Source organism: Nomascus leucogenys, chromosome 20 (genome assembly GCF_006542625.1).
Source record: "Nomascus leucogenys isolate Asia chromosome 20, Asia_NLE_v1, whole genome shotgun sequence".
NCBI classification, from domain to species: Eukaryota; Metazoa; Chordata; class Mammalia; order Primates; family Hylobatidae; genus Nomascus; species Nomascus leucogenys.
The window spans coordinates 16,139,970-16,162,983 of record NC_044400.1 but is presented as its reverse complement, the minus strand read 5'-3'; the positions used below and the strand labels follow the sequence as shown (position 1 = coordinate 16,162,983).

General features: G+C 46.6%; 1 protein-coding gene across 2 annotated transcripts in view; it reads right to left on the bottom strand.

Annotated features, from left to right (window-relative positions):
- The window catches only part of LCT (lactase), a 54,378-nt gene that overhangs the window by 11,769 nt on the left and 19,595 nt on the right, over positions 1 to 23,014 (bottom strand). Inside the window, exons 5-12 of one of the 2 annotated variants that reach the window (XM_003267604.3) lie at positions 22,837 to 22,915; positions 18,164 to 18,884; positions 12,807 to 13,452; positions 8,843 to 10,393; positions 7,515 to 7,783; positions 5,156 to 5,446; positions 4,324 to 4,522; positions 965 to 1,167 (exon numbers count right to left, since the gene is read on the bottom strand). In XM_003267604.3, coding sequence (XP_003267652.1) covers positions 965 to 1,167; positions 4,324 to 4,522; positions 5,156 to 5,446; positions 7,515 to 7,783; positions 8,843 to 10,393; positions 12,807 to 13,452; positions 18,164 to 18,884; positions 22,837 to 22,915 — 3,959 coding nt within the window. The remainder of the gene's footprint in view (positions 1 to 964; positions 1,168 to 4,323; positions 4,523 to 5,155; positions 5,447 to 7,514; positions 7,784 to 8,842; positions 10,394 to 12,806; positions 13,453 to 18,163; positions 18,885 to 22,836; positions 22,916 to 23,014) is intronic. The other variant, XR_004027345.1, reaches the window with a different exon arrangement.

Sequence of the window (23,014 nt, the reverse complement as noted above, 5' to 3'; positions counted from 1 at the left end):
TCTCACCATGTTGGCCAGGCTGGTCTAGAACACCTGACCTCAGGTTATCAGCCTGCCTTAGCCTCCCAAAGTGCTGGGATTACAGGCGTGAGCCCCCATGCCCAGTCGGCTTCCTACTAATGTCTCTACTTCCTTGGGTGAAATTCCATGACCAAAAGATGCTGTTCTTAAACTCACTGAGTTGGCAAATTAGGGGCACTAATGAGTTTCACAGAATCTAAAGCCCCCAATTTAAGAAATGCCTAGGCTGGAGCAAATCAAATTAGATGGCGACACCTAAAGGTGACATGTGACATTGCAGCCCAGCTCTTTTAGCTACTATAGTCAAACCAGGGAGACTGAAGAAATGGAAATTTTTCTCTAGGAGTTAACTTCAAACCAATGTTACAGAAAGAATTACCTGTACAAATGATTTTTAAAAACTTAAAGACAACTTAACCCCATAGACTTTATCACTTTCATCACAGCAAACTCATGAGGTGGGCAGGGCATCTCCAGTTCAAAGATGAGAAAACTAAGGTATGAAAAAGTTGATGATTTTCCCAAGCTCACAAAATCAGGCAATAGCAAAACTAGGCTTAGATCCTAATAATTCTTCTCTTTTTGGGGTTGGGGGTGGTCTCCCTCTGTCACCTGGAGTTTAATGGTGCCGAAATCATGGCTCACTGCAACCTTGAACTCCTGGACTCAAGCTCCCACCTTAGCCTCCTGAGCAGCTGGGACTATAGGTGTGTGCCACCATGCCCTAATAATTTTTTTTTCTTCACAGACAAGGTCTTTCTGTGTTGCCCAGGCTAGTCTCAAACTCCTAGCCTCAAGCAATCCTCCTGCCTCAGACTGCCAAAGAGCTGGGATTACAGACATGAGCCACCACACCCTAAATCTTTGATTCACAATCTGTTTCCATTAGGCTGGAAGGAAAGATGGAAAAAAGTAAGAACAAGCGCCCAGAGGAAAAACAGACCTGAACATATCTCCTGGCTGCCTCCACATCCTCCTGGTTAGAGGGATCTCTGGGTTCAGCCCAGTCACTGCTGATGGTGATGGAAATCACGCCACCTTGACTGGCGCGGTACACATCGTTGTACAGATGCCAGGCCTCAGCATGAGCCTTTATTAGGTTGTGGCCAACAATGTAGGGGGCAGTGCCGGGCCTATTGGAGATTCCTGGAAACATACACATGTACGTCAACAGAGAGTGGATAGAATGGATGTGACTGAGATTGTTAGTCCCTGCCTGCAGATGTCCCCTCTGTGTTTGGGAGAAGGGGTGTAGATTCTGGCACTAGGAAAACTGGACTTCAAACCCTGGCTCTCCCTCTTATTACCTGGCTGTGTAACTTTGGGTGAGTAACTCAGCCTTTCAGTTTTCTCCTTGGTGAAATGGGCAGCACAGAGTGCTTGTGAGAGGGAAATGAAACAGTGTATGAAACCCACCCACAGCAGCACTGTGTCTGGAAGAAGGAAGGCCACTTGATAAAATGTTGGCTTCTGTTCCCCTCCTCCAGAAGAGTGGCTCGTATGTCTCAGGCAAAATACCCATAATAGAGATACCTATCACAGAATCTAAAGCCCTCCAATTTAAGAAATGCTTAGGCTGGAGCAAATCAAATCAGATGGTGGCACCTAAAGGTGAAGTGTGACATTGCAGCCCAGCTCTGTTAGCTACTATAGTCAAACTAGAGAGACGAAAGAAATGGAATTTCTTTCTATTGAGTTAGCTTCAAACCAATGTTACATTCAGAAAGGACTATATGTACAAATGATTTTTTAAAACTTAAAAGACAACCCAGGCCGGGCAGGGTGGCTCACACCCATAATCCCAGCACTTTGGGAGGCCGAGGCACATGGATCACCTGAGGTCAGGAGTTCGAGACCAACTTGCCCAATATGGTGAAACCCGTCTCTACTAAAAATATAAAAAATTAGCCAGCTGTGGTGGCAGGCACATGTAATCCCAGCTACTCAGGAGGCTGAGGCAGGAGAATCGCTTGAACCCAGGAGGTGAGACTGCAGTGAGCCAAGGGGTTCAAACAATTCTCCTGTCTCAGCCTCCTGAGTGGCTGGGACTACAGGCGCATGCCACTACGCCTGGTTAATTTTTATATTTTTAGTAGAGACGGAGTTTCACTATATTGATCAGGCTGGTCTTGAACTCCTGACCTCAGGTGATCCACCTGTCTTGGCCTCCCAAAGTGCTGGGATTACAGGCATGAGATACCATACCCGGCCTATTATTATTTTTGAGACAGGGTCATGCACTGTCATCCAGGCTGGAGTGCAGTGGTGCCATGATCATGGCTCACTGCAGCTTTGAACTCCTGGGCTCAAATGAATTGACAGGAGTTGATAATCTGGAGCTCCTTGGGGACCCACTGTGATCATTAGGGTTGGAGAATATAGCTAATGCAAGCAGCTGACGTGGGGGATAATCTGGAGCTCCTTGGGGACCCACTGTGATCATTAGGGTGGGAGAATGTAGCTAATGCAAGCAGCTGACATGGAGATACCCTGACAGTGAATGCTGCAAGAGAGTCGCCTCTCGTGTGTTGAAGGAGTGTAAACCAAAGAGGCGACCTAGGACCAATGGAGATGCCTCTGATAACGACTTGAGACACATCTCCTGGTGGCTCTTTCCAGCTGTTACACAGTGTTCTGAGGAATCACATGGATGAACACAAATTTACTCTCATTAGCTCAGAAGTAAAGAAAAGGGAAACTGGATGGTTCTCAAGGCACAAAAATATGTCCACAATTTCCTATTCAAAACCCTAAGGGATCCCACAATCTTACTTTTGGGTATTTATCCAAAGGAAAGTAAGTCAGTATACTAAATCGATACCTTGACCTCCATGTTTATTGCATCACTATTACAATGGCCAAGATATGGAATCAACCTAAGTGTCCATCAACAGATGAATGGATAAAGAAAATGTGGCATCTATATACGATGGAATACTATATAGCCATAAAGAAGGATGAATCTTGTCACTCGTGACAACATCGCTGGAACTGGAGGTCATTATGTAAAGTGAAATAAGTCAGGCATAGAAAGGCAAATACTGCATGTTCTTACTCACATGTGGGAGCTAAAAAGATGAGCTCCTAGCAGTAGAGAATAGAATTGTGATTATTAGAGGATGGGAAGGGTAGTGGGGAGGGAGAATAGGGAGAAGTTGGTTAATGGATACAAAGTTAAGCTAGATAAGATGAAGTTCTAGCGATGTGTGGCATTGTAGAGTGAATATAGTTAGCAATTTAGGCTGGGTACATTGGCTCATGCCTGTAATCCCAGCACTTTGGGAGGCTGAGGCAGGCGGATTACCTGAGGCCAGGAGTTCGAGACCAGCCTGGCCAACATGAAACCCCGTTTCTACTAAAAATACAAAAATTAGCTGGCATGGTGACACATGCCTGTAATCCCAGCTACTTGGGAGGCTGAGGCAGGAGAATTGCTTGAGCCCAGCAGGTGGGGGTTGCAGTGAGCTGATATCACACCACTGCACTCCAGCCTGGCCAACAGAGCAAGACTCTGTCTCAAAAAAATAAAAAATAATGATACAAAAGAATTTAGTGTATATTTGCAAAAAGCTAGAAAAGAGGACTCCGAATTTTCCCAACACAAAGAAATGATGAATGTTTGAGGTGATGAATATACTAATTACTCTGATTTCATCATCACACATTGTATACATGTATCAAAATATATTTTGTACTCCATACATATGTACAATTATTGCATGTCAACCAAAGTTAAAAGAAAAAAAATCTTTTAGGGTCAGATGTGTTTTGGAATTAAATGTTTCCTTTGAGAAAAGTACCTATCAGCTCTCCATAGTCAAGCACACTGGTACCTGTGCAGCAGAACTTACGAATGTTCGCTCAGTGCGATAAAGACCATGAGCAGCCTCCTGTTGCTTTGAGTCAGGTTTCACTACTATTAAATGAGCTCAGGTCAGCCAAACCAATCGTCAGAAACTTTGGGGTTTGGGAATTGTGGAAACAGACTGTAGACCTGTACAGCCTGACAAACTGTCCTTCACCACATCAATTTGCCCACATCTCTGATCTCAGAGAGCTTCCCACCTGAGGCCGATGAGAGTCACAGAGCAAAGAAACGAACCCACCTTGAGGAATTGAGATGTGAAATTCATGTTTAGTAATGCAGTGCCAGGAGGGAAACCTCTACAGCCCTGAGCAAGAGGCAGGGTTTCTGCCATGGGGCTTTCTTGGCTGCCTCATCCTGTGCCATCTGGATTTCAACTCTTGATGTGCTAAGAATGCCATGATCCAAAGAGCCGATGAGCCAGGGCTGGGACTTACCTGGAGCTTTTGTTCCGTAGCCATAGCCCTGGTAAGCAATGACAAAGGGCTCATTCAGTGTGATCCAAAACTTCACCTTGTCTCCCAGCCTCTGGAAGAGCACATCTGCATACTCCTTAAACCACTGCACGATGGTCTCATTCTCCCAGCCTCCTACATCTTGGAGCGCCTGCGGTAGGTCCCAGTGGTAAATGGTCACCTGGGAAGAAGCCAGATCAGCTGTTGCATCAATCATGCTTTCCATGGGAAGCCCTAGGTTAGATGTGCCAGCATCAACGTCTGCTACTAATCCTGAGAGTGACTTATGAGACAAAAAGGCTCAAAGATTTTTTTCTTTTTCTTTTGGGAAAGGGGTAAATTGCTTTCAGGGAGAACTAGATGGCTGAGGTCAAGGTTGGGAAGGAAACTCTTTTATGCTTTTTGAATTCTGCACCATATGAATTTACTGACAATTAAAAAGTTAAATTTGAGGTTGGGCACGGTGGCTCATACCTATAATCTCAGCACTTTGGGAGGCCGAGGCGGGTGGATCACTTGAGGCCAGGAGTTTGAGACCAGCCTGGCCAACACAGTGAAACCCCGTCTCTACTAAATACAAAAATTAGCCGGGCATGGTGGTGTGTGCCTATAAGCCCAGCTACTCTGGAGGCTGAAAAACGAGATCCGCCACTGCACTCCAGCCTGGGTGACAGAGCGAGACTACGTTTCAAAAACAACAACAACAAAAGCTAAATTTGAAACTAGCATTTTGTTTACATAATAAATGTGCTCCCCCAGCCCCGCTGGTTCCTGCATGTGGACTTTCCCAAGGCCTTGCCAGGACCCACCATACCTGGGGCTGGATGCTAGCGGCCAGCAGTGCATCGATGAGTCTCACGTAGTAGTTCAGGCCCGCTTCATTGATGTACCTGGTGGTTCCATCAGGGAGGATGCGAGACCAGGAGATGGAAAAACGGTAGTGGGACACGCCCAGGTTCTGCAGGGTGACCAGATCCTCAGCAATCTTGTGATAACTGTCGCAGGCCACGTCTCCGATGGCATCATCCTCAACCTTCAGTGGTGTGTGAGAAAACGTGTCCCAAATGCTGAGTCCTTTGCCATCTGCTCTCCACGCACCTTCGATCTCAAAATGACAAGACATGGTCTCTTTAGGTCATTCAGTCAAGCACTCACAGGTTCCTTTCTGCCACTGGGTGAGTCTCAAGTCAGGATGTTTACTCTTTTGTGACAACGCTTAGCTTAAAACAAGCACATTGGTCCAGGTGTGGTGGCTCACGCCGGCGACCCCAGTGCTATGGGAGGATCGCTCGAGCCCAGGAGTTCAAAACCAGCCTGGGCAACATGGCGAAACCCCATCTCTATAAAAAAATCAAAAAAATTAGCCAAGTGTGGTTACCTCCTCTGGGAGCCTGCTCTAGCCCCAACTCAGTCTCGGAACTCCCCCGGCTTTCTCTATGCATGTGGCAGGCCCACTCTTGCACAGAGACAGGCGCAGGCAGAAGATGGAAAGCAGGAACCACCACTAACTGCCAGGCAAGTCACTCGCCTTTTCCATTTTTCTTGGAAAAAACAAAACCATCCTATTTTCTGTATGAGTAAGCCTCATTTTGGCATGAATACAGTAGCGGTGTGATGTTGTTAGGACATCAGAATAAGCTCAGGCCCATGCTGAGAGCCAATGTGAGCAAACTGCCTGCTTGGAAGGATCTAGCTGAGGAATAAAAGGGTCCAGCAGGGACTGGTCGTAGTCATGGGCTGTAGAACAGTGTTTTGGTCAATGACGGACCTGATATATGATGGTGGTCCCATAAGATTATAATGGAGCTGAAACATTCCTATTGCCTAGTGCTTTGCAGCCATCGTAATGTTGTAGAGCACTGCATTATTCATGTTTGTGGCGGTGCTCATGTCAATAAACCTACCGTGTGGCCAGCAGTATAAAAGTATAGCACATGCAGGCCAGGTGCTGTGGCTCAGACCTGTAATTCCAGCACTTTGGGAGGCTGAGGGAGGAGGATCACTTGAGGCCAGGAGTTCAGACCAGCCCTAGCAACATAGTGAGACCCCTGTCTCTACAAAAAAATTAAAAATAAAAAATTTATTGGGTGTGGTGGCATGTGCATGTAATCCCAGCTACTGGGGAGGCTGAGTGATCCTCCTGCCTCAGTCTCCCGAGTAGCTGGGACTACAGGAGCACACCACCACACTTGGCTAATTTTTTTGGTTTTTTTATAGAGATAGGGTTTTGCCATGTTGCCCAGGCTGGTTTTGAACTCCTGGTCTCTAGCGATCCTCCCATAGCACTGGGATTGCAGGCGTGAGCCACCACACCTGGACCAATGTGCTTGTTTTAAGCTAAGTGTTATCACAAAAGAGTAAAAAAGTTTAAAAAACTAAAAAGTTAATAAAGTAAAAAAGTTACACTAAGCTAAGGTTAATGGGTTATTGAAGAAAGAAAAACATTTAAAAAATAAATTTAGCGTAGCGTAAGTGTGCAGTGTTCATAAAGTCCACAGTAGTGTACAGTAATGCCTAGGCCTTCCCATTCACTCACCCCTCACCCACTGACTCACCCAGAGCAACTTCCAGTCCCACAGGCTCCATTCATGGTGAGTACCCTGTCGTCCAGCTTTTATGCCATATTTTCACTGTGCCTTTCTACATTTAGATACATTTAGATATACAAATACCACTGTGTTACAACTGCCTACAGCATTCAGTACAGTAACAGGCTGTACAGCTTTGTAGCCTAGGAGCACTAGGCTATACCGTGTAGTCTAGGTATGTGGTAGGCTACACTATCTAGGTGTGTGTAAGTACACTCTGTGTGATGTTCACACAACTATGAACTCACCTAACAACACATCTCTCAGAGCAAATCCCTGTTGTGAGCGATGCGTGATTGTATTTGTGTGTCTTTGCCCAAGTGCTTCTGCCCAGGCTCCCCCTGCTCCATCTGGCCCTGCAAGCACCCATCTCAGGACAGCGAGCCTCACCATGCTGGTCTGGGTAAATTTGGGGCTGTGAAAAAGCCAGGCTGTCTGGAAGAGGAACTCCCAGACCCCATGCTGCCCCTCCATGGGTCTGCTGGAATCTCCTGTTCATGCATCTGCCCTTCCCAGCACTGAGCCCACAGCCTGGCACAGGGCAAGTGTGCAGTCACTGGTGTCCCACCACCCTGAACTCCTCACCTGATATGCAGCAGAAGCTGCACTCCAGATGAAGCCCTCAGGAAACCGTCCGTACAGAAACTCATCCTCCCTGGCCAGTGGCATGCCGTTGTTGGTAATGACCTCTGTGTAGTACCTGGCGGAGGTTCTTGCTGTGCGAGGCCTGTTCGTGTTGTTGAAATCAACATGGTATAGTCCAAACTTGACCGTGTAGCCATTCAGCCACTCAAAGTTGTCCATCAGAGACCAGGCGACATACCCTCGAAGGTCTACACCATCGAGCCTGTAGGCTGGGAACATCCCAAAGGAAGCAGAGGAGAGCTTGACACCAGGAGTCAGGACCTCCATGCAGCCAACCCAGTGCCAGCTCCTCAATTCAAGGTTGTGGTCCTAAAAGTGACATACGCCCTGAGAGACTAACAGATCACCTGTTGATCTTACTTTTCTGCCAGTACCTATGACCCCACAGCTAGCATTAATGACTGATCATCTCCAAATCAAATTGTTCTCTTGGGGTAAAGAAACATGCCCCAAATTCAAGATCCTCAGCCCACTTAGGAAGTTAAGCCCAATGCATCTGTAGTCCAAGCTACTGGGGAGGCTGAGGCAATAGAATTGCTTGAACTCGGGAGGTGGAGGTTGCAGTGAGCTGAGATCACACCATTGCACTCCAGCCTGGGCAACAAAGTGAGACTCTGTCTCAAAAAAAAAAAAAAAATCAATGAAACAAAAAGTTGATTTTTAGGCTGGGCACAGTGGCTCACACCTGTAATCCTAACACTTTGGGAGGCAGAGGCAGGTGGATCACTTGAGGTCAGGAGTTTGAAACCAGCCTGGCCAACATGGTGAAACCCCATCTCTACCAAAAATACAAAAAAATTAGCCGGGCATGGTGGCCACTGCACTCCAGCCTGGGTAACAGAGCAAGACTCCATCTCAAAAAAAAAAAAAAAAAAAAGGAAGTTTGAATTTACACAACTTTCTTGTTCTGGAGTGCATGGGATAAGCTCTATGAAGGCAGAAATTTGTGTTTTGTTCATTGCTGTATTCCCAGCACCTAAAATAGAACTTGCTCAGTAATGAATGAATGGACCCATGACAATATGAATATTCTGCTAGGGACCCTGTGTGTGTTGTGTTTGTGTTTTTCCTCTGCAGAGACAACCATAGCCGTTTTTCCCCCAGCTTCTCAAGGAACATATAACCCCCAAACAGATAAAGAATTATGGAGTTGGGACCTAAGAGAGAGACCTGTTGATGGTTCATAAATCATCCTGGCAAAACATTTCAGGCATATGACCCAGGGAATGTTGGAAGGTTTCTTTAAGGGGAGCTGAACCCTCACTCACCTTTCAAAGCCTCATTGATGTAGGTTTTGTGGTAAAATATCCTATCAGTATCCTCTGTGTTTGGATTGGTCAGCCCCACTCCGTTTTCGGTGATGTAAATGGGGATGTCACCATACTCTTCCTTGATCCAGTTCAGCAGCCTTCGCGTCCCCCAGGGCGCAGCTCTGTTCATTGCCGTGGAAGGCCACGAAGGGTCCTCCTCCTCAGCCATCTCCCGGTCGTCTTCGTAGGAGGGTGGGTTTAGACTAGGTGTTTTGTGCTGCACGATTTTGGAGTAGTACGTGTTGAGGCAGAAGACGTCGGCCGTTGCCCTGATGAACCTCTTCTCTTCCTCAGTGAAGCTTGGCAGGCGGGAGGTGGCTAAGTGCTGCAGTTCACTCCTGTTCCCCACTTTCCACTTCATGGTGTCAGGATAGTCTCCGTTTCTAAAAATGGGGTGAGCAAACCAGCCCAGGGAGAACTGCAGCATTCGGTCAGCGGCTTCCACATCTCTGGGGACCCCTGGTGACTTGGGCTCTGCCCAGTGTGTACTGAGGCTCAGCGAGATGACCCCCTTCTGCTCCTGCCTGTATTTCTCATCGTACGTGTGATAGACTCTGGCATGGGCTTTGATGATGGTGTGGGCTATCCTATATGGTGCCCAGCCTGGGTCCTTCACCCCTGGGGGAAATTCCCCTGAGCCATAACCCAGCCATGCCAGGTACATGGGCTCATTAAAAGTCATCCAGAACTTGACTCTGTCACCAAAGGTATGGAAACAAAAGTCTGCGTAGCTGTCAAACAAGTCAATCAAGGCAGGATTCTCCCAGCCTCCAATATCCTGGAGGGCCTGGGGCAGGTCCCAGTGGAACAATGTCACCATGGGAAAGATGTTGCTTGCCACCAAGCCATTGATCAGCCTATTGTAATAATCAACCCCTTGACTGTTGATAGAGCTGTTTCTCCCAGTTGGGAAAATCCGAGACCAGGAGATGGAGAAGCGGTAGGCCTTCACCTTCAAAGCGCGGAGCATATTCAGATCGGCATCCAGCTGGTGATAGCTATCGCAGGCGATATCTCCAGTGGCATTGTCTTTCACATTGCTCCCTGGTGTGTGAGTAAAGTTATCCCAGATGCTGGGGCCTTTGCCATCGGCATCCCACCCGCCTTCGATCTGATAAGCGGAAGAGGACACGCCCCACAGAAAGTCATCCCGAAACGTCCCGTGGTAGAACAAATCTCTTTCGAACTTGGGTTGGCTGGAGAACTTTTCCCAAACAACTTTAGCCTTGGAGGGCACTTCAGATGGAAAAGTGAAGGCTCTGACTTTGGAGGGGAGGTTTGCTGTATTAGGTGGTAGCAGTCTTTTTGCCCCCTTGGTGAGGAAACCGTTCTTTTCTATGATGCTAGTGAAAAAGTAGGCAGATTTCCTGGGAGTCCTTGACTTGCTGCTGTCGCTGAAGTTGACGTGGTGCAGGCCAAACCGCTGGCTGTAACCAGAAGGGCCTTCGAAGCCATCAATGAGGGAACGAGCAATGTAGGACCGAACATCCACGGAGTCTTCCTTGATAGCTGTGAAGAAAAATAAAAATTACATTTATTTATTTATGGATTTATTTAATGAGATGGGGTCTCACTGTGTTGCCCAGGCTGGTCTCAAACTCCTGGACTCAAGTGATCCTCCCAAGTAGCTGGGACTGACTACAGGAGTGAGCTGGTGCACCACTATTTTATTTATTTATCTTTTAAAGACTAGTCAGTGCAGTAGTGAGAAGGGGGAGAAGAGTAATAGAAGCTGTTTGATCTGTAACTGGTTGTCAACAGTCAACTGAGATAAGTTATTACCTCGGACCAGCGAGGACTGTTTTGCAATGAAATAGTTTTTATTGAAAAATTAGAAGTGTAGTCTCTGTTACTAATGTTGCTTTTAAAAAGTGTTCCTTTTGACATGAAAGTTTTGGGGGTGACTTGGGTTACCCCCCAAATGTTCACCCTTTTTCCTCCTCAGAATGGATAAAAGGAAAATCCACAAGATCCTCACAAAACATCAGGCCACTTTTGTGGCCATAAATCTCAAGCCAAAGGAGCATTCCCACCTTCAAATAAATAGTGGAGGGGATGTGTCCCATGTGTTACCACCAGGTCTTGGTTTTATATAAAATACATAAATCAATCTTTTAACAATATGCTTTTGCTTTTCCTTGTTTATGTTTAGTAATATTGACATTAAGTGACAACATATTTCATATTTTAAAAAAGAAATAAAGCAGCCTGGGCAACATGGCCAGACTCTGTCTCTATTAAAAAACAAACAAACAAAAAAAAGGTGGCCGGGCACGGTGGCTCATGCCTGTAATCCCAGCACTTTGGGAGGCCGAGGCGGGCGGATCACGAGGTCAGGAGATCGAGACCATCCTGGCTAACACAGTGAAACCCCATTTCTACTAAAAATACAAAAAAAATTAGTCAGGCGTGGTGGCGGGCACCTGTAGTCCCAACTACTCAGGAGGCTGAGGCAGGAGAATGGCGTGAGCCCAGGAGGCGGAGCTTGCAGTGAGCCGAGATCGCGCCACTGCACTCCAGCCTGGGTGACAGAGTGAGACTCCGTCTCAAAAAAATAAATAAATAAAATAAAATAAAATAAAATTAGCCTGGCGTGGTGGTGTGCGCCTGTAGTCCCAGCCACTTGGGAGGCTGAGGTGGGAGGATCGCTTGAGCCTAGGAGGTCAAGGCTGCAGTGAGCCAAGGTCAGGCCAGTGTACTCCAACATGGGCATCAGAGCAAAACCCTGTCTAAAAAAATTAAAATTAAAATTGATGTGAGTTATTATGTCAAAAAAACTGATTAAAGAAGTAAAAAAAAAAAAATTAAAATTAAAATAAAGAAATAAATAAAGCCTAAAACATGTATTCCCTGGTACAGTGCATTGAATGGTGGCCCCCAAAAGATATGTCTAAATCCTAACCTGTGGTACCAGTGAATATAACCTTATTTGAAAAAAGGATCTTTGCAGATGTAATTAAGTTAATGAGCTCAACATAAGAACACCCTGGGTTAACTGAGGACTGACCTGTTAGATGAAACCTATTTGCCATACCTTTCCAATTGGAATAAAAAGACATATGAAATAGTATGTTAGGTAAGAATGAGACCGTAGATGTGGATCAACTGGATCAAAATCAATGACATAGAACGTAGATTTTATAGCCAATTAGAGGACATGAAGACCAGTGTGGCTGGAGCAATGAGGGAAGAGTTAATGGGTTGGAGTCTGGAGGATCACTAGAGCCTAGGAGTTTGAGGCTGAAGTGAGCTATGAACATGCCACTCTATTCCAGCCTATGTGACAAAGCAAGACACTGATTCTAAAAAAAAAAAAAAAAAAAAAAGATGATGAGGCTTGATGGCTGCATAGGACTCAGATGGGCAGAATGTAGAGGGAGGTATTCTAGGCAATAAGGACACTGGGTCAGGCATGGTGGCTCATGCCTGTAATCCCAACACTTTGGGAGGATGAAGTGAGAAGACTGTTTGAGCCCAGGAGTTTGAGACCAGCCTGGGCAATGTGAAGAGACCCCGTGTCTAAAAAAAAAAAAAAAGCCAAGCATAGTGGTGTGCACTGTGGTCCCAGCTACTCAAGAGGCTGAGGTGGGAGGTGGCTTGAGCTTAGGACTTTGAGGCTGCAGTGAGCCACGTTTATGCCACTGCACTCCAGTTCTCCAGCGGGCAACACAGCAAGACCCTGTCTCAAAAACAAAACAAAACAAAACAATAAAACCACAGGAGCAAAGACATGAATGACATGAATGAACCTTGGGAAAGAGAGTTAGGGAGCTGATGCGAAGGACTCCCCACTATTACTACCAATAATGCTTTCTTTGGCTCCATTTCCCTAGGAGACTTTCTTTGTCCTATTAAACGAAACTGTGAAGACTTGGAGAAGTACCACCCACCTTCCAATCACTGGCACATCCATTGTTCTTACCCTTGAGCACCTCATTGATATATTGATTGAAGTAGTCTACTCTCAAGGAATCATCAAAGAGATTTTCACTTTCCCCTATGGGCATGCCATTCCCGGCCAGGTATATTGGAACTTTTCCTCTTGTGTATTCCAGGGATACAAACTGCAACAGCCTCCTTATCCCCCAGGGCACCACACGAATCCAAGAGGATGAGGTCTGGGGCCACACATGGTTCACGTGTTGGGAGAAGCCTCCAATGTTATCATAGCTAGGGATGCAGGTGTTTTGTGGGGCGTTGCTGATGAGGCGGGAGGTGTAATGCGACAGACCCAGAAAATCAGCAGAGCCTTTCAGGAGCTGCTTCTCTGCCTCCGTGAACTCGGGGAGTTGAGCCACAGGATGGGAGCACTGTCTGTTCATCTGTTGGATCTGGGTCCTCAGGGTGGCTGGGTAGTCTCCATCCACAAAGATGGGGTGTGCAAACCAGCCCAGCATGAAGTGCAAGAAGCGCTCAGAGGCTCTCAGGTCCTCAGGCCTCTCTGGAGACAGGGGTTCTGCCCAGTCTGAGTTCAGCACAATGCCCACGTGCCCCTGCTGCTGTGGGCGATGGTGGCTGTTGTAGTGGTGCCAAGTTCTGGCATGAGCCTTGAGGACCAAGTGAGCCACCTTGTGAAAAAGAAAGAAGGAAATACAGTGATTAGTAATAAGAACAATGACAACAACAGGACTAATAAACCAATAACAAGTCAACAACAATGTCAACAAGTCAATAAAGACAACAACAACATTGACATTGTCAATATTGACAACATCAGCACTAATGTTAACATCAAGTTATCAACAAATAACAATGTTGACACTAACGTCAATGATGTTAACAAGTCAATAATAAAGTTAACAAGTTAACAACATAAACAACAAGTTAAGACTGATGCTAACATGTCAACAAGTCTACAATGTCAAGAAATCCACACCAATGTCAACAAGTCAATAATATCAATGACGTTGATGTCAATAACATCAATAGCAACATGAACGGCATCAACAAGTGAACACCAATGTGAAAAGGTCAACAATATCAAGTCAACAATGTCAACAAGTCAACACCAGTATCATCAACAAAGTCAACAAATCAACAGCAATTCTTCAACATTGTCAACAAAATAACAGCATCAACAACCACTTTAACAATAACAACTAACATGTATTGGGCACCTACTACTTAATGAATTCTCTCATGTAATCCTCACCACAACCTCGTATGGCAGGTACAATCATTATCACCACTATAGAGATGGGGAAAACAAGATCCAGAGCTGTGGATCAGGATCTCACAAGGCTGAGAGTCAGGAGAAAAGTGAGAACAAGCCCCTGGCAGTCTGACTCCAAGCCTGTTATTGTTACCCACACTGCTATTCTGCCTCTCCTCTGTCCTTAATAAGTGCTTGTTGAGAAATCAGTCCATGGGGAGGATTATTTTAATTAGCACACAAAGGAGAGGAGGGCTCTTTCTTGCTTATTTGTTCTTCTTTCTATTTAATGGAATCTCAGAAGAAAAACCAAACTAGGAGTTTCTTTGTAGACTTAACTCATGCTCTTACAAACAGCAACAGCTTTTTGTGGGAAGCAGGGGGCAACAGGAGGGTGTCTGAAATATAACAAGCCTAGATTTAAATCTTGACTCTGTCACTAACTTGTTAACTTGGACAATTTGCTCTCAACTTCAGCTTACTTGTTGGCCAAAAGTGGGTAATTATGGATCCATCTGGGATTATTAAATACGTGTATACAAAGCACTGAGCAGAAACTCAGAGAGCAGGAGTGAGCTTGCTAAATCTTAGCTTGCTTTCCTTTTTCCTTTTTATCATCTGAAGAGGATGACACTTACTTCTGAAGAATTTCATGTCAAAATATGCCATAATCACTAAAAAGCCTGGCTGCTTCTCACATCCCAAATATTAGTCCTTAATTGAGTTCTAAACTCGAATGGCAAACTGTGCTCCTTTCCCAAAAGCAAAGATGTCTTTCTTCTACATTAGCCAGTGTTGGGAAGGGAGCTCAGTGGAATATTAACCATCAAAAACAGTCATTGCAAGGCCGGGCGCGGTGGCTCACGCTTGTAATCCCAGCACTTTGGGAGGAGGAGGCGGGCGGATCACGAGGTTAGGAGATCGAGGCCATCCTGGCTAACACAGTGAAACCCTGTCTCTACTAAAAATACAAAAAAATTAGCCGGGCGTGGTGGCGGGCGCCTGTAGTCCCAGCTACTCGGAGAGGCTGAGGCAGGAGAATGGCGTGAACCCGGGAGGCGGAGCTTGCAGTGAGCTGAGATTGCGCCACTGCACTCCAGCCTGGGCGACAGAGCGAGACTCCGTCTCAAAAAAAAAAAAAAAAAAAAAAGACAAAAACAGTCATTGCGACCGCTTAATAATAGGGAAAAGTGCTAATGACATGATATCGAGTAAACAGTGAGCAAGAATCTGAGGTGCCCTGTGACAACATCATAAATGCAAAGGAGCCAAGACTGGAAGGAAATACTCTAAAATAATAAAAGACATTTTTTTCTTTTTCTTTTTTTTTTTTTGAGACGGAGTCTCACTCTGTCACACAGGCTGGAGTGCAGTGGTGCAATCTCGGCTCACTGCAACCTCTGCCTCCCAGGTTCAAGCGATTCTCCTGCCTCAGCCTCCCTAGTGGCTGGGACTACAGGTGCCCGCCACTATTCCAGGTTAATTTTTGTATTTTTAGTACAGAGGGGGTTTCACTATGTTGGCCAGGCTGGTCTCGAACCCCTGATCTCGTGATCCGCCCGCCTCGGCCTCCCAAAGTGCTGAGATTACAGGTGTGAGCCACCACGCCCGGCCCAAGACATTTTTTTCTTTAAATTTTTTCCTTAATAGTTGCTATGAACTAAATTAGGTCCCCCATCAAAATTCATATGTTAAAGCCCTAATCCCCAATGTGATGGTATTTCGAGATGGGGCCTTTGAGGGGTGATTAGGTTTAGAGGAGGTCGTGAGGGTGGGACTCTCATGGTGGTGGTATTAGTGTCCTTATAAGAGATACCAGTGAGTTCTTCCAACCACCCCCATATGAGGACAGCAAGAAGGTGGCTGCCTGCAGGCCAGGAAGAGAGCCCTCACCAGAACCCAACCATGCTGGTCCCTTGATCTTGGACTTCCCCAGCTCCAGAATGGCGGGAAGTAAATATCTGTTGTTTAAACCACCAGTCTATGGTGTTTTGTTATCGCAGCTCAAGCTCACTAAGACAATGGTATTCTAACATTCAGCTAATAAATAAAGGGAAGAATTGAAGGAGAAGAGTGAAGGGGACTTTCTCATCAAAGTCTCTGTAAAGATATCTCAGATATCCACAGTTCAAAGGGGAAGAAAAGCCTAAGAAGAAAAGGTTTAGATAAGTTTTACAACAAGGAGTGAAACAGAAGATTTCAAACCTTCCATTTTCAGGAGGCAGGTGGTGGAATGACTCCATATGTGCAGTCACTTGCTGTTCAAGAGCTGAATGGAAGCTCTGACTTATGTGCTACAATGTTTGACATTTCATTGAGTCATTTATTCATGATGTTCCAGCTCGCCCTAGTAATGGTCTTTTTGAAGAGTTGTGTAATTTTGCTATGTGTGTTAGTGTCATCTTCCCCAAAAGGCTATAACATGTCCAGGGCATGGCTGTCACCCCTCTTTAACACCTACCATGGGGCACAGGAAATAGTCTTTTTTTTTTTTGAGATGAAAGTCTTGCTTTGTCACCCAGGCTGCCCAGGCTGGAGTGCAGTGGCATGATCTCGGCTCACTACAACCTCCACCTCCCAGGATCAAGTGATTCTCCTGCCTCAGCCTCCCAAGTAGATGGGATAACAGGCGCCCACCAACACACCTGGCTAATTTTTGTATTTTAGTAGAGATGGGGTTTCGCCATGTTGGCCAGGCTGGTCTCGAACTCCTGACCTCAGGTGATCTGCCTGCCTTGGCTTCCCAAAGTGCTGGGATTACAGGCGTGAACCACCGCACCCGGCCGGAAATACTCATCTTTAAGAACAGAACCCAAACAGTGACAGGGAAAAGGCAGACTATCACGTCCATCCTGAAGAACGCTGTCAGAGAAAGCTGGTGGGTTTTCTGGGAGATTCCGAAGAAAAAGGGAAATAATGGAAAAGACCTATAACCATTTAAAATTTTGTGCCAAGTGTATACATCTCCTTCTTGTTGAAACGATGCCCTGACTGGCGTCTGGAAAGCCAATGCCTCCTTGCCTCTTCCCTCTGCGTCTCCTCAGCTCTCAGCGAGCGTATTGAGGAGTAAAGCATGGGTCCTTGGCCCACACCAGTCAGCTGTCACAGCCCCCCCGGCCAGGACCCAGCAATGGGTTCAGGGTGGGTATGCGACCCACTGAGAGATCATGAGACACAGGGACACTTCTGTTGGGAAGGACAGAAAAGAGCCAAGCTTTTTTCCCTACTGGTCATGAAATAATAGAAACAGGGCTGCTGCTATCTGGCTGCAAAGTAGCCCAAGAATAAAGCCAATGAGGAACAAGAGGAGAACTGGGTCCTGGTGGCATCGCTTGTGCTCTGATCAAATTCCACCCTGATCAGGCCAAATGAAGAATTTTCAGCCTCCTGAACGTGCAAATTCTCTCCTTGCTTAAGTCACTTTGGGTTGAGTTTTCTGTCACTTGTCACTACGTGACATGAGGAACTTGGAGTCAAGAAGACTCGGGCTCAAATCCTGACTTCCACCTGGTGACTCACTAGCAATGTCATCATGACCACATTGTCTATCCTGTCTGAGCCTCACTCATTCATCAGTGCTATTCTGAGGATGTAATAACTATTATATTTTAAAAGTACCAGTAGAGTGTCTGGACAAAAGAAGGTGATCAACAATTTTTTTTTTTTTTTTTGAGACGGGGTCTTGCTCTGTTGACCAGGCTGGAGTGCAGCGGCAAAATCTTGGCTCACTGCAGCCTCTGCATACCAGGCTCAAGCGATCCTCCCACCTCAGTCTCCTGGGTAGGTGGGATCACAGGCGTGCACCACTATGCCCAGCTAATTTTTATATTTTTTTTGCAGAGACGAGATTTCGCCATGTTGCCCAGTCTGGTCTCGAACTCCTGGACTCAAGCAATCTGCCTGCCTTGGCCTCCCACAGTGATGAGATTACTGGCATGAGCCACCGCACCTGGCCGAGTGATTAATAATTTAATTAACAATTTAGGGTTCCTTCCCTCCCCCTGATTTCCTTTAAAGAAAGAACAAAAAGTAAAGGCTTGCTGATAGAATAAAACAGAGAAAATGACTTTCTTCCAGCCAATGTCCTTTCTCCTCCAATTAGTAGCAGCTGCAGGGATGGGAAGTACCTTAAAAGAGGCCACTCCTGGGTCAGAGATGCTGGGAGGGTGCTGGCCAGTGCCATAGCCCGCGTAGCTCATCACCCACGGCTCATGGAAGGTCACCCACAGCTTCACACGGTCCCCAAACGTGGAGAAGCAGAAGGCCGCATAGTCCAGGAAGGCATCCACCACACTCTCATTCTGCCATCCGCCATGATCCTGCAGGGCCTGAGGCAGGTCCCAGTGGAACAGTGTGGCCATGGGCTCGATGCCCGCATCCCGCAGCCTGTCAATCAGCTTGTTGTAGTAGGCAACGCCTGGGAGGCTGGGGCTGCTCCCGTGCCCCGTGGGGAAGATCCGGGACCAGGAGATGGAGAACTTGTACACCTGAGCCCGGAGGCCGCGAAGCAGGGCGACATCAGAGGCTACCTTGTGGTAGCTGTCACTGGCCACCTCCGGCGTCGCTTGGCCCTCAGTGGTGTTCAGGGGCCTGTGTGGATCCCAGATGCTCGCCCCTCTCCCGCCCTCGGCCCAGCCTCCTTCCACGTTAAAGGCTCCTGTGGAGGCACCCCAGAGGAAGCCTTCGGGGAAAGTGTCCTGCAGGAAGGCATCCCTTTCCACCCTGGACTGATTGGCAAATGCTTCCCAGACTCTCTGATAGGCAGAGGCAGGAGAGGAGCCTGTGGTCTCGTGGTCCTGCTGCTGGTCAGGCTGAAGGGCCAGGCTGTCAGTCAGAGAACAAGACATGCTGCGGGATTGAAGGGACATAAAAGGACATAATAATGAATGACTCTGTCAGTTACAAATGCCCCCTACGGATGACTACTGTGTTTAATCAGAAAAGATTCCAGAAACACTGAGTCAAAAGTCATATCTGCAAAGCCATGGGCAGGAAGTAACTGGCAGATGGGAAAATTATTATTATTACCCCTTCTGAGGTGAGTGATTCTTGCTCTTTCATGGTTAAAATGCTACTGTTCTCTGTATTAGATTGCCCTTGAATATTGTCTTCAGTGTTACTACCATACTTTATTCTTCTTATAATTCATTATTTGTAAAACATAGCTAATAATAACAATGACTCCAATTTATTGAGCCTTGATTCTGCACTGGCCACTGTGATAAGAATGGATGTGTATTATCTCATTTAATTTTCCCAACAAATTTATGAGATGGGTACTACAATGATTTATCCTCATCCTACACAGGAGGAAACTGAGACTTTAAGAAACGGGGGCCAGGCGCGGTGGCTCACGCCTGTAATCCCAGCACTTTGGGAGGCCGAGGCAGGTGGATCACGAGGTCAGAAGTTCAAGACCAGCCTGACCAACATGGGGGAAACCCTATCTCTACTAAAAATACAAAATTAGCCAGGCGTGGTGGTGGGGGCCTGTAATCCCAGCTACTCAGGAGGCTGAGGCAGGAGAATCACTTGAACCTGGGAGGCAGAGGTTGCGGTGAGCTGAGATCACGCCATTGCACTCCAGCCTGGGCAACAAGAGTGAAACTCAGTCTGAAAAAAAAAAAAAAAGAAATGGAAAACTTCCTGACTTCAGGGAGCCAGCAGCTATTTACCAGCTGGTACTGAAGTACACTGATGTGGACCAGTTGAATATCAGTCCTGGCTACTACCTCCTTTCTTCATGCTGCTTGGATTTCAGACATAATGGCAGGAGCTCAAGCATCCATCCCGGACCATGAGGTAGAAACCTTGTTAAAGGTGACAAAGCAACAACAAAGGAGCCTGGATTCCTGGTAATTATGAGTAACTTCTCCTTGCACACAGCTTGCAGGTGGTGGAGCAGATTCTGTGCTTTTAACCTCATATACATACATGTTTATGTGCATGTATATGCGTGTACATATGTATATGCATATGAAATGAAAGCACATAAAAGTGCATGCTGCATTTATACAAAATGTGGTCTGATATTTTCTATTTTATTCTAGTCCATTTTCGTCCCTCCCACTCTCCTTTCCTCTTTTTTCTTTCTTTTTTTTTCAATTGTGATCACCAACTTCTAAATTGATTTCACAGTCAATGAGTCATGTCCTGCAGGCAGGAAAGCATGCATGCTGCAAATTACAGCCAGCAGAGGGCGGCCTTGAGGAGTGTGGCATATGCCTGGGGAAAACGACGTGGAGTACAAGAGCATCTCCCTGTCACACAGCCATCATGTGGAGAGCCCATGGCGCCTATACCAGGCTGGCCCACAGCGCAGAACTGGGAGAAGTGACAGGACACTGCACAGGGATCTTCCTCTCAAAGAGCGAAGCCTGGGGCCGGGTCACCCTGCAGGAGGCATCTTCCAAACCTAAGCGCCTTCTGTTTCACTCAGCATCAACTCCCTGACATTTGCTAGATCAGGGGGAAAGGGAAATGATCTTCTCCTTTGTAGATGATCCCAACACATGTGCGACTGTGGAGCGCAGCCAGGGATGCGGCACCGCCCCTTGGTGCTCAGCCTCTGCACATCCACGGTGCCCATAAACACAGCCTCCGCTGCTCGGAACCTCGCTCTTACCCAGCCCTCCTGGCCCTGACTCTGTCCTCCTGGATTGCATGAAAAGAGTTTTGAGGAAACAAATAAACTGCCCTGGGATGAAACAGAACTTGCTATACAGGCTTGGAGCTGGGAACCCTGGGTTTGCCGGCCATGGAGAGGGATTTAGCACATGATGGCGCCTCAGGCTCCACACCCAGGGCTCCTAAGTTCTCCCTTTTTTAGGGTACAGTGCTGTGTGTCTCCTGCCACACTCATGTGAGAGTTGTTCAGGGGCCTGTCTCCCCTATAAGGTCTAAAATTCTGAAAGAGAAAACTATGTTAGTCCTTTCTGAATCACTCCCCACTTACCGCCCCTGCATTCAGCGGGTTCTCCAACCACATCCTCCTGAGTAGGGGCCCCTGGCTGTCCGTTTAATGTAAGCCCGTGTTGGCCTTCCCCTTCAGGCAAAGCACCACCAAGTGCTGAGAGGACCTCCGAGCTGGGGTCACTTGTAATCACTGGCTTCTCAGGGAACCCATTTTATTATGGCTTCTAGAGTTTTCTTTCCTGAAGCCACAGCCACTCCTTCTTGGCTGACTTCAAGTGTGGTCAGGGAGCAATGGTAACCCATGTCTGTCTATTGCAAGTCTGTACTGCCACACAAAGCCTGAGGTACAGCTGCTGCTGTGGGTCTGTTGATCTGAACTGCTGATTTGAAGTGGACTGAGAGGATGGAACAATAGAAGGAGGATATGGCTCAGGACAGTCAAGTACTGGAAGAGGAAAGGTACAAAGAGGTGTTGGCACTGAATGACCCTGAACAGGGCTGCACTGGAAATATCAGATGTGAGTGACAAAGAGAACTCTAGCTGAAGGTCTGGAAGTCAATTATTGTCTCCAGCTTTTGTCCCACCCTAAGGGATGGTGCATGAACTTCATGCATGTAATATCCCTCCAGGAGTGCTGAGGTTCTGGGCAATTCCCAGTGCTGGCTACCATGCCATTCTTTTCTCACTCACTCAAGAGCATATTGGGATATGCGTGCATGAAAGCAATGTAATTATGGGCACAATCTCAAAATCTGCTCTAATTTTTTTTTTTTTTTGAGATGGAGTCTCGCTTTGTCACCCAGGCTAGAGTGCAATGGCGCGATCTCGGCTCACTGCAAGCTCTGCCTCCAGGGTTCACGCCAATGAATCTCCTGCCTCAGCCTCCCGAGTAGCTGGGACTACAGGCACTCGCCACCATGCCTGGCTAATTTTTTTGTATTTTTAGTAGAGATGGGGTTTCACTGTGTTAGCCAGGATGGTCTCGATCTCCTGACCTCATGATCCGCCTGCCGCCTCGGCCTCCCAAAGTGCTGGGATTACAGGCATGAGCCACCATGCCCGGCAATCTCCTCTAATTTTTTAAAGCGTATCATTTGCAAACTTTGGCACTTGAGTCACTCAGTAAGATATTATTTACAACCCCACCATAGATTCAAACCTCTGTCCCTAGAATGTTGTCGAGTTAGGCATCTGGCTTGCAGCAACAGCTGGCTTTCCTGTCTATGCTGTCTCCTTCCGGGGAGGATGTTTCACCCTTCATATTGAGGAAATGGGCACAGAGAACCCATTACTTATCATGTAACTTCAGTGGGATGGTCAGATCTATCTTTAACCTGGCCACTCTTCCACAAGCTCACACTGTCTCCAACAAGATCTTAAACTAGAAGGCAGGAGTTCAAATCCTAGCTGGTGCAGTGGCACAATCTCGGCTCACAGCAACTTCTGCCTCCTGGGCTCAAGTGATCCTCTGACCTCAGTCTCCCAAGTAGCTGGGACCATAGGCATGCACCACTATGCCTGGCTAATTTTTGTAATTTTTTGTAGAGACAGAGTTTCATCATGTTGCCCAGCCCAGTCTTGAACTCCTGGACTCAAGCAATCTTCCCACCTTTGCCTACCAGAGTGCTGGTATTACAGGTGTGAGCCATCATGCTAGTTGCGCACAGCTGGGTGAACTGACAGATAAGAAAGCAGAACCTCGTGAGTCCCACTCAGTAAGAGACTCCCTGCTTTCTTTCTGAGTCTTTCTCATCGATTGAATGGCAATAACAAACTTGGTGGCCCAAGAGTTGATGACAACAGTCCTATAAGATTATACATGTAAAAGAAACAGTATTCTACAAATATCAGTTATTGATAGTTCAATAGGCAACCTGACATTACCTTTTCTTGGAACTTGATGAACAACTCAGAAACTCATTAATATCAAACCCAATGGTGAGCACTTGGTCTTTATTTATGGCTGTAAGAGAAGAAATTAAATTAACTCTATGTAAATGCCAACTAAGAACATGCAAGTCTGAAATCAACAGTTTTCCTCGCTCATACAACACACCCAAAC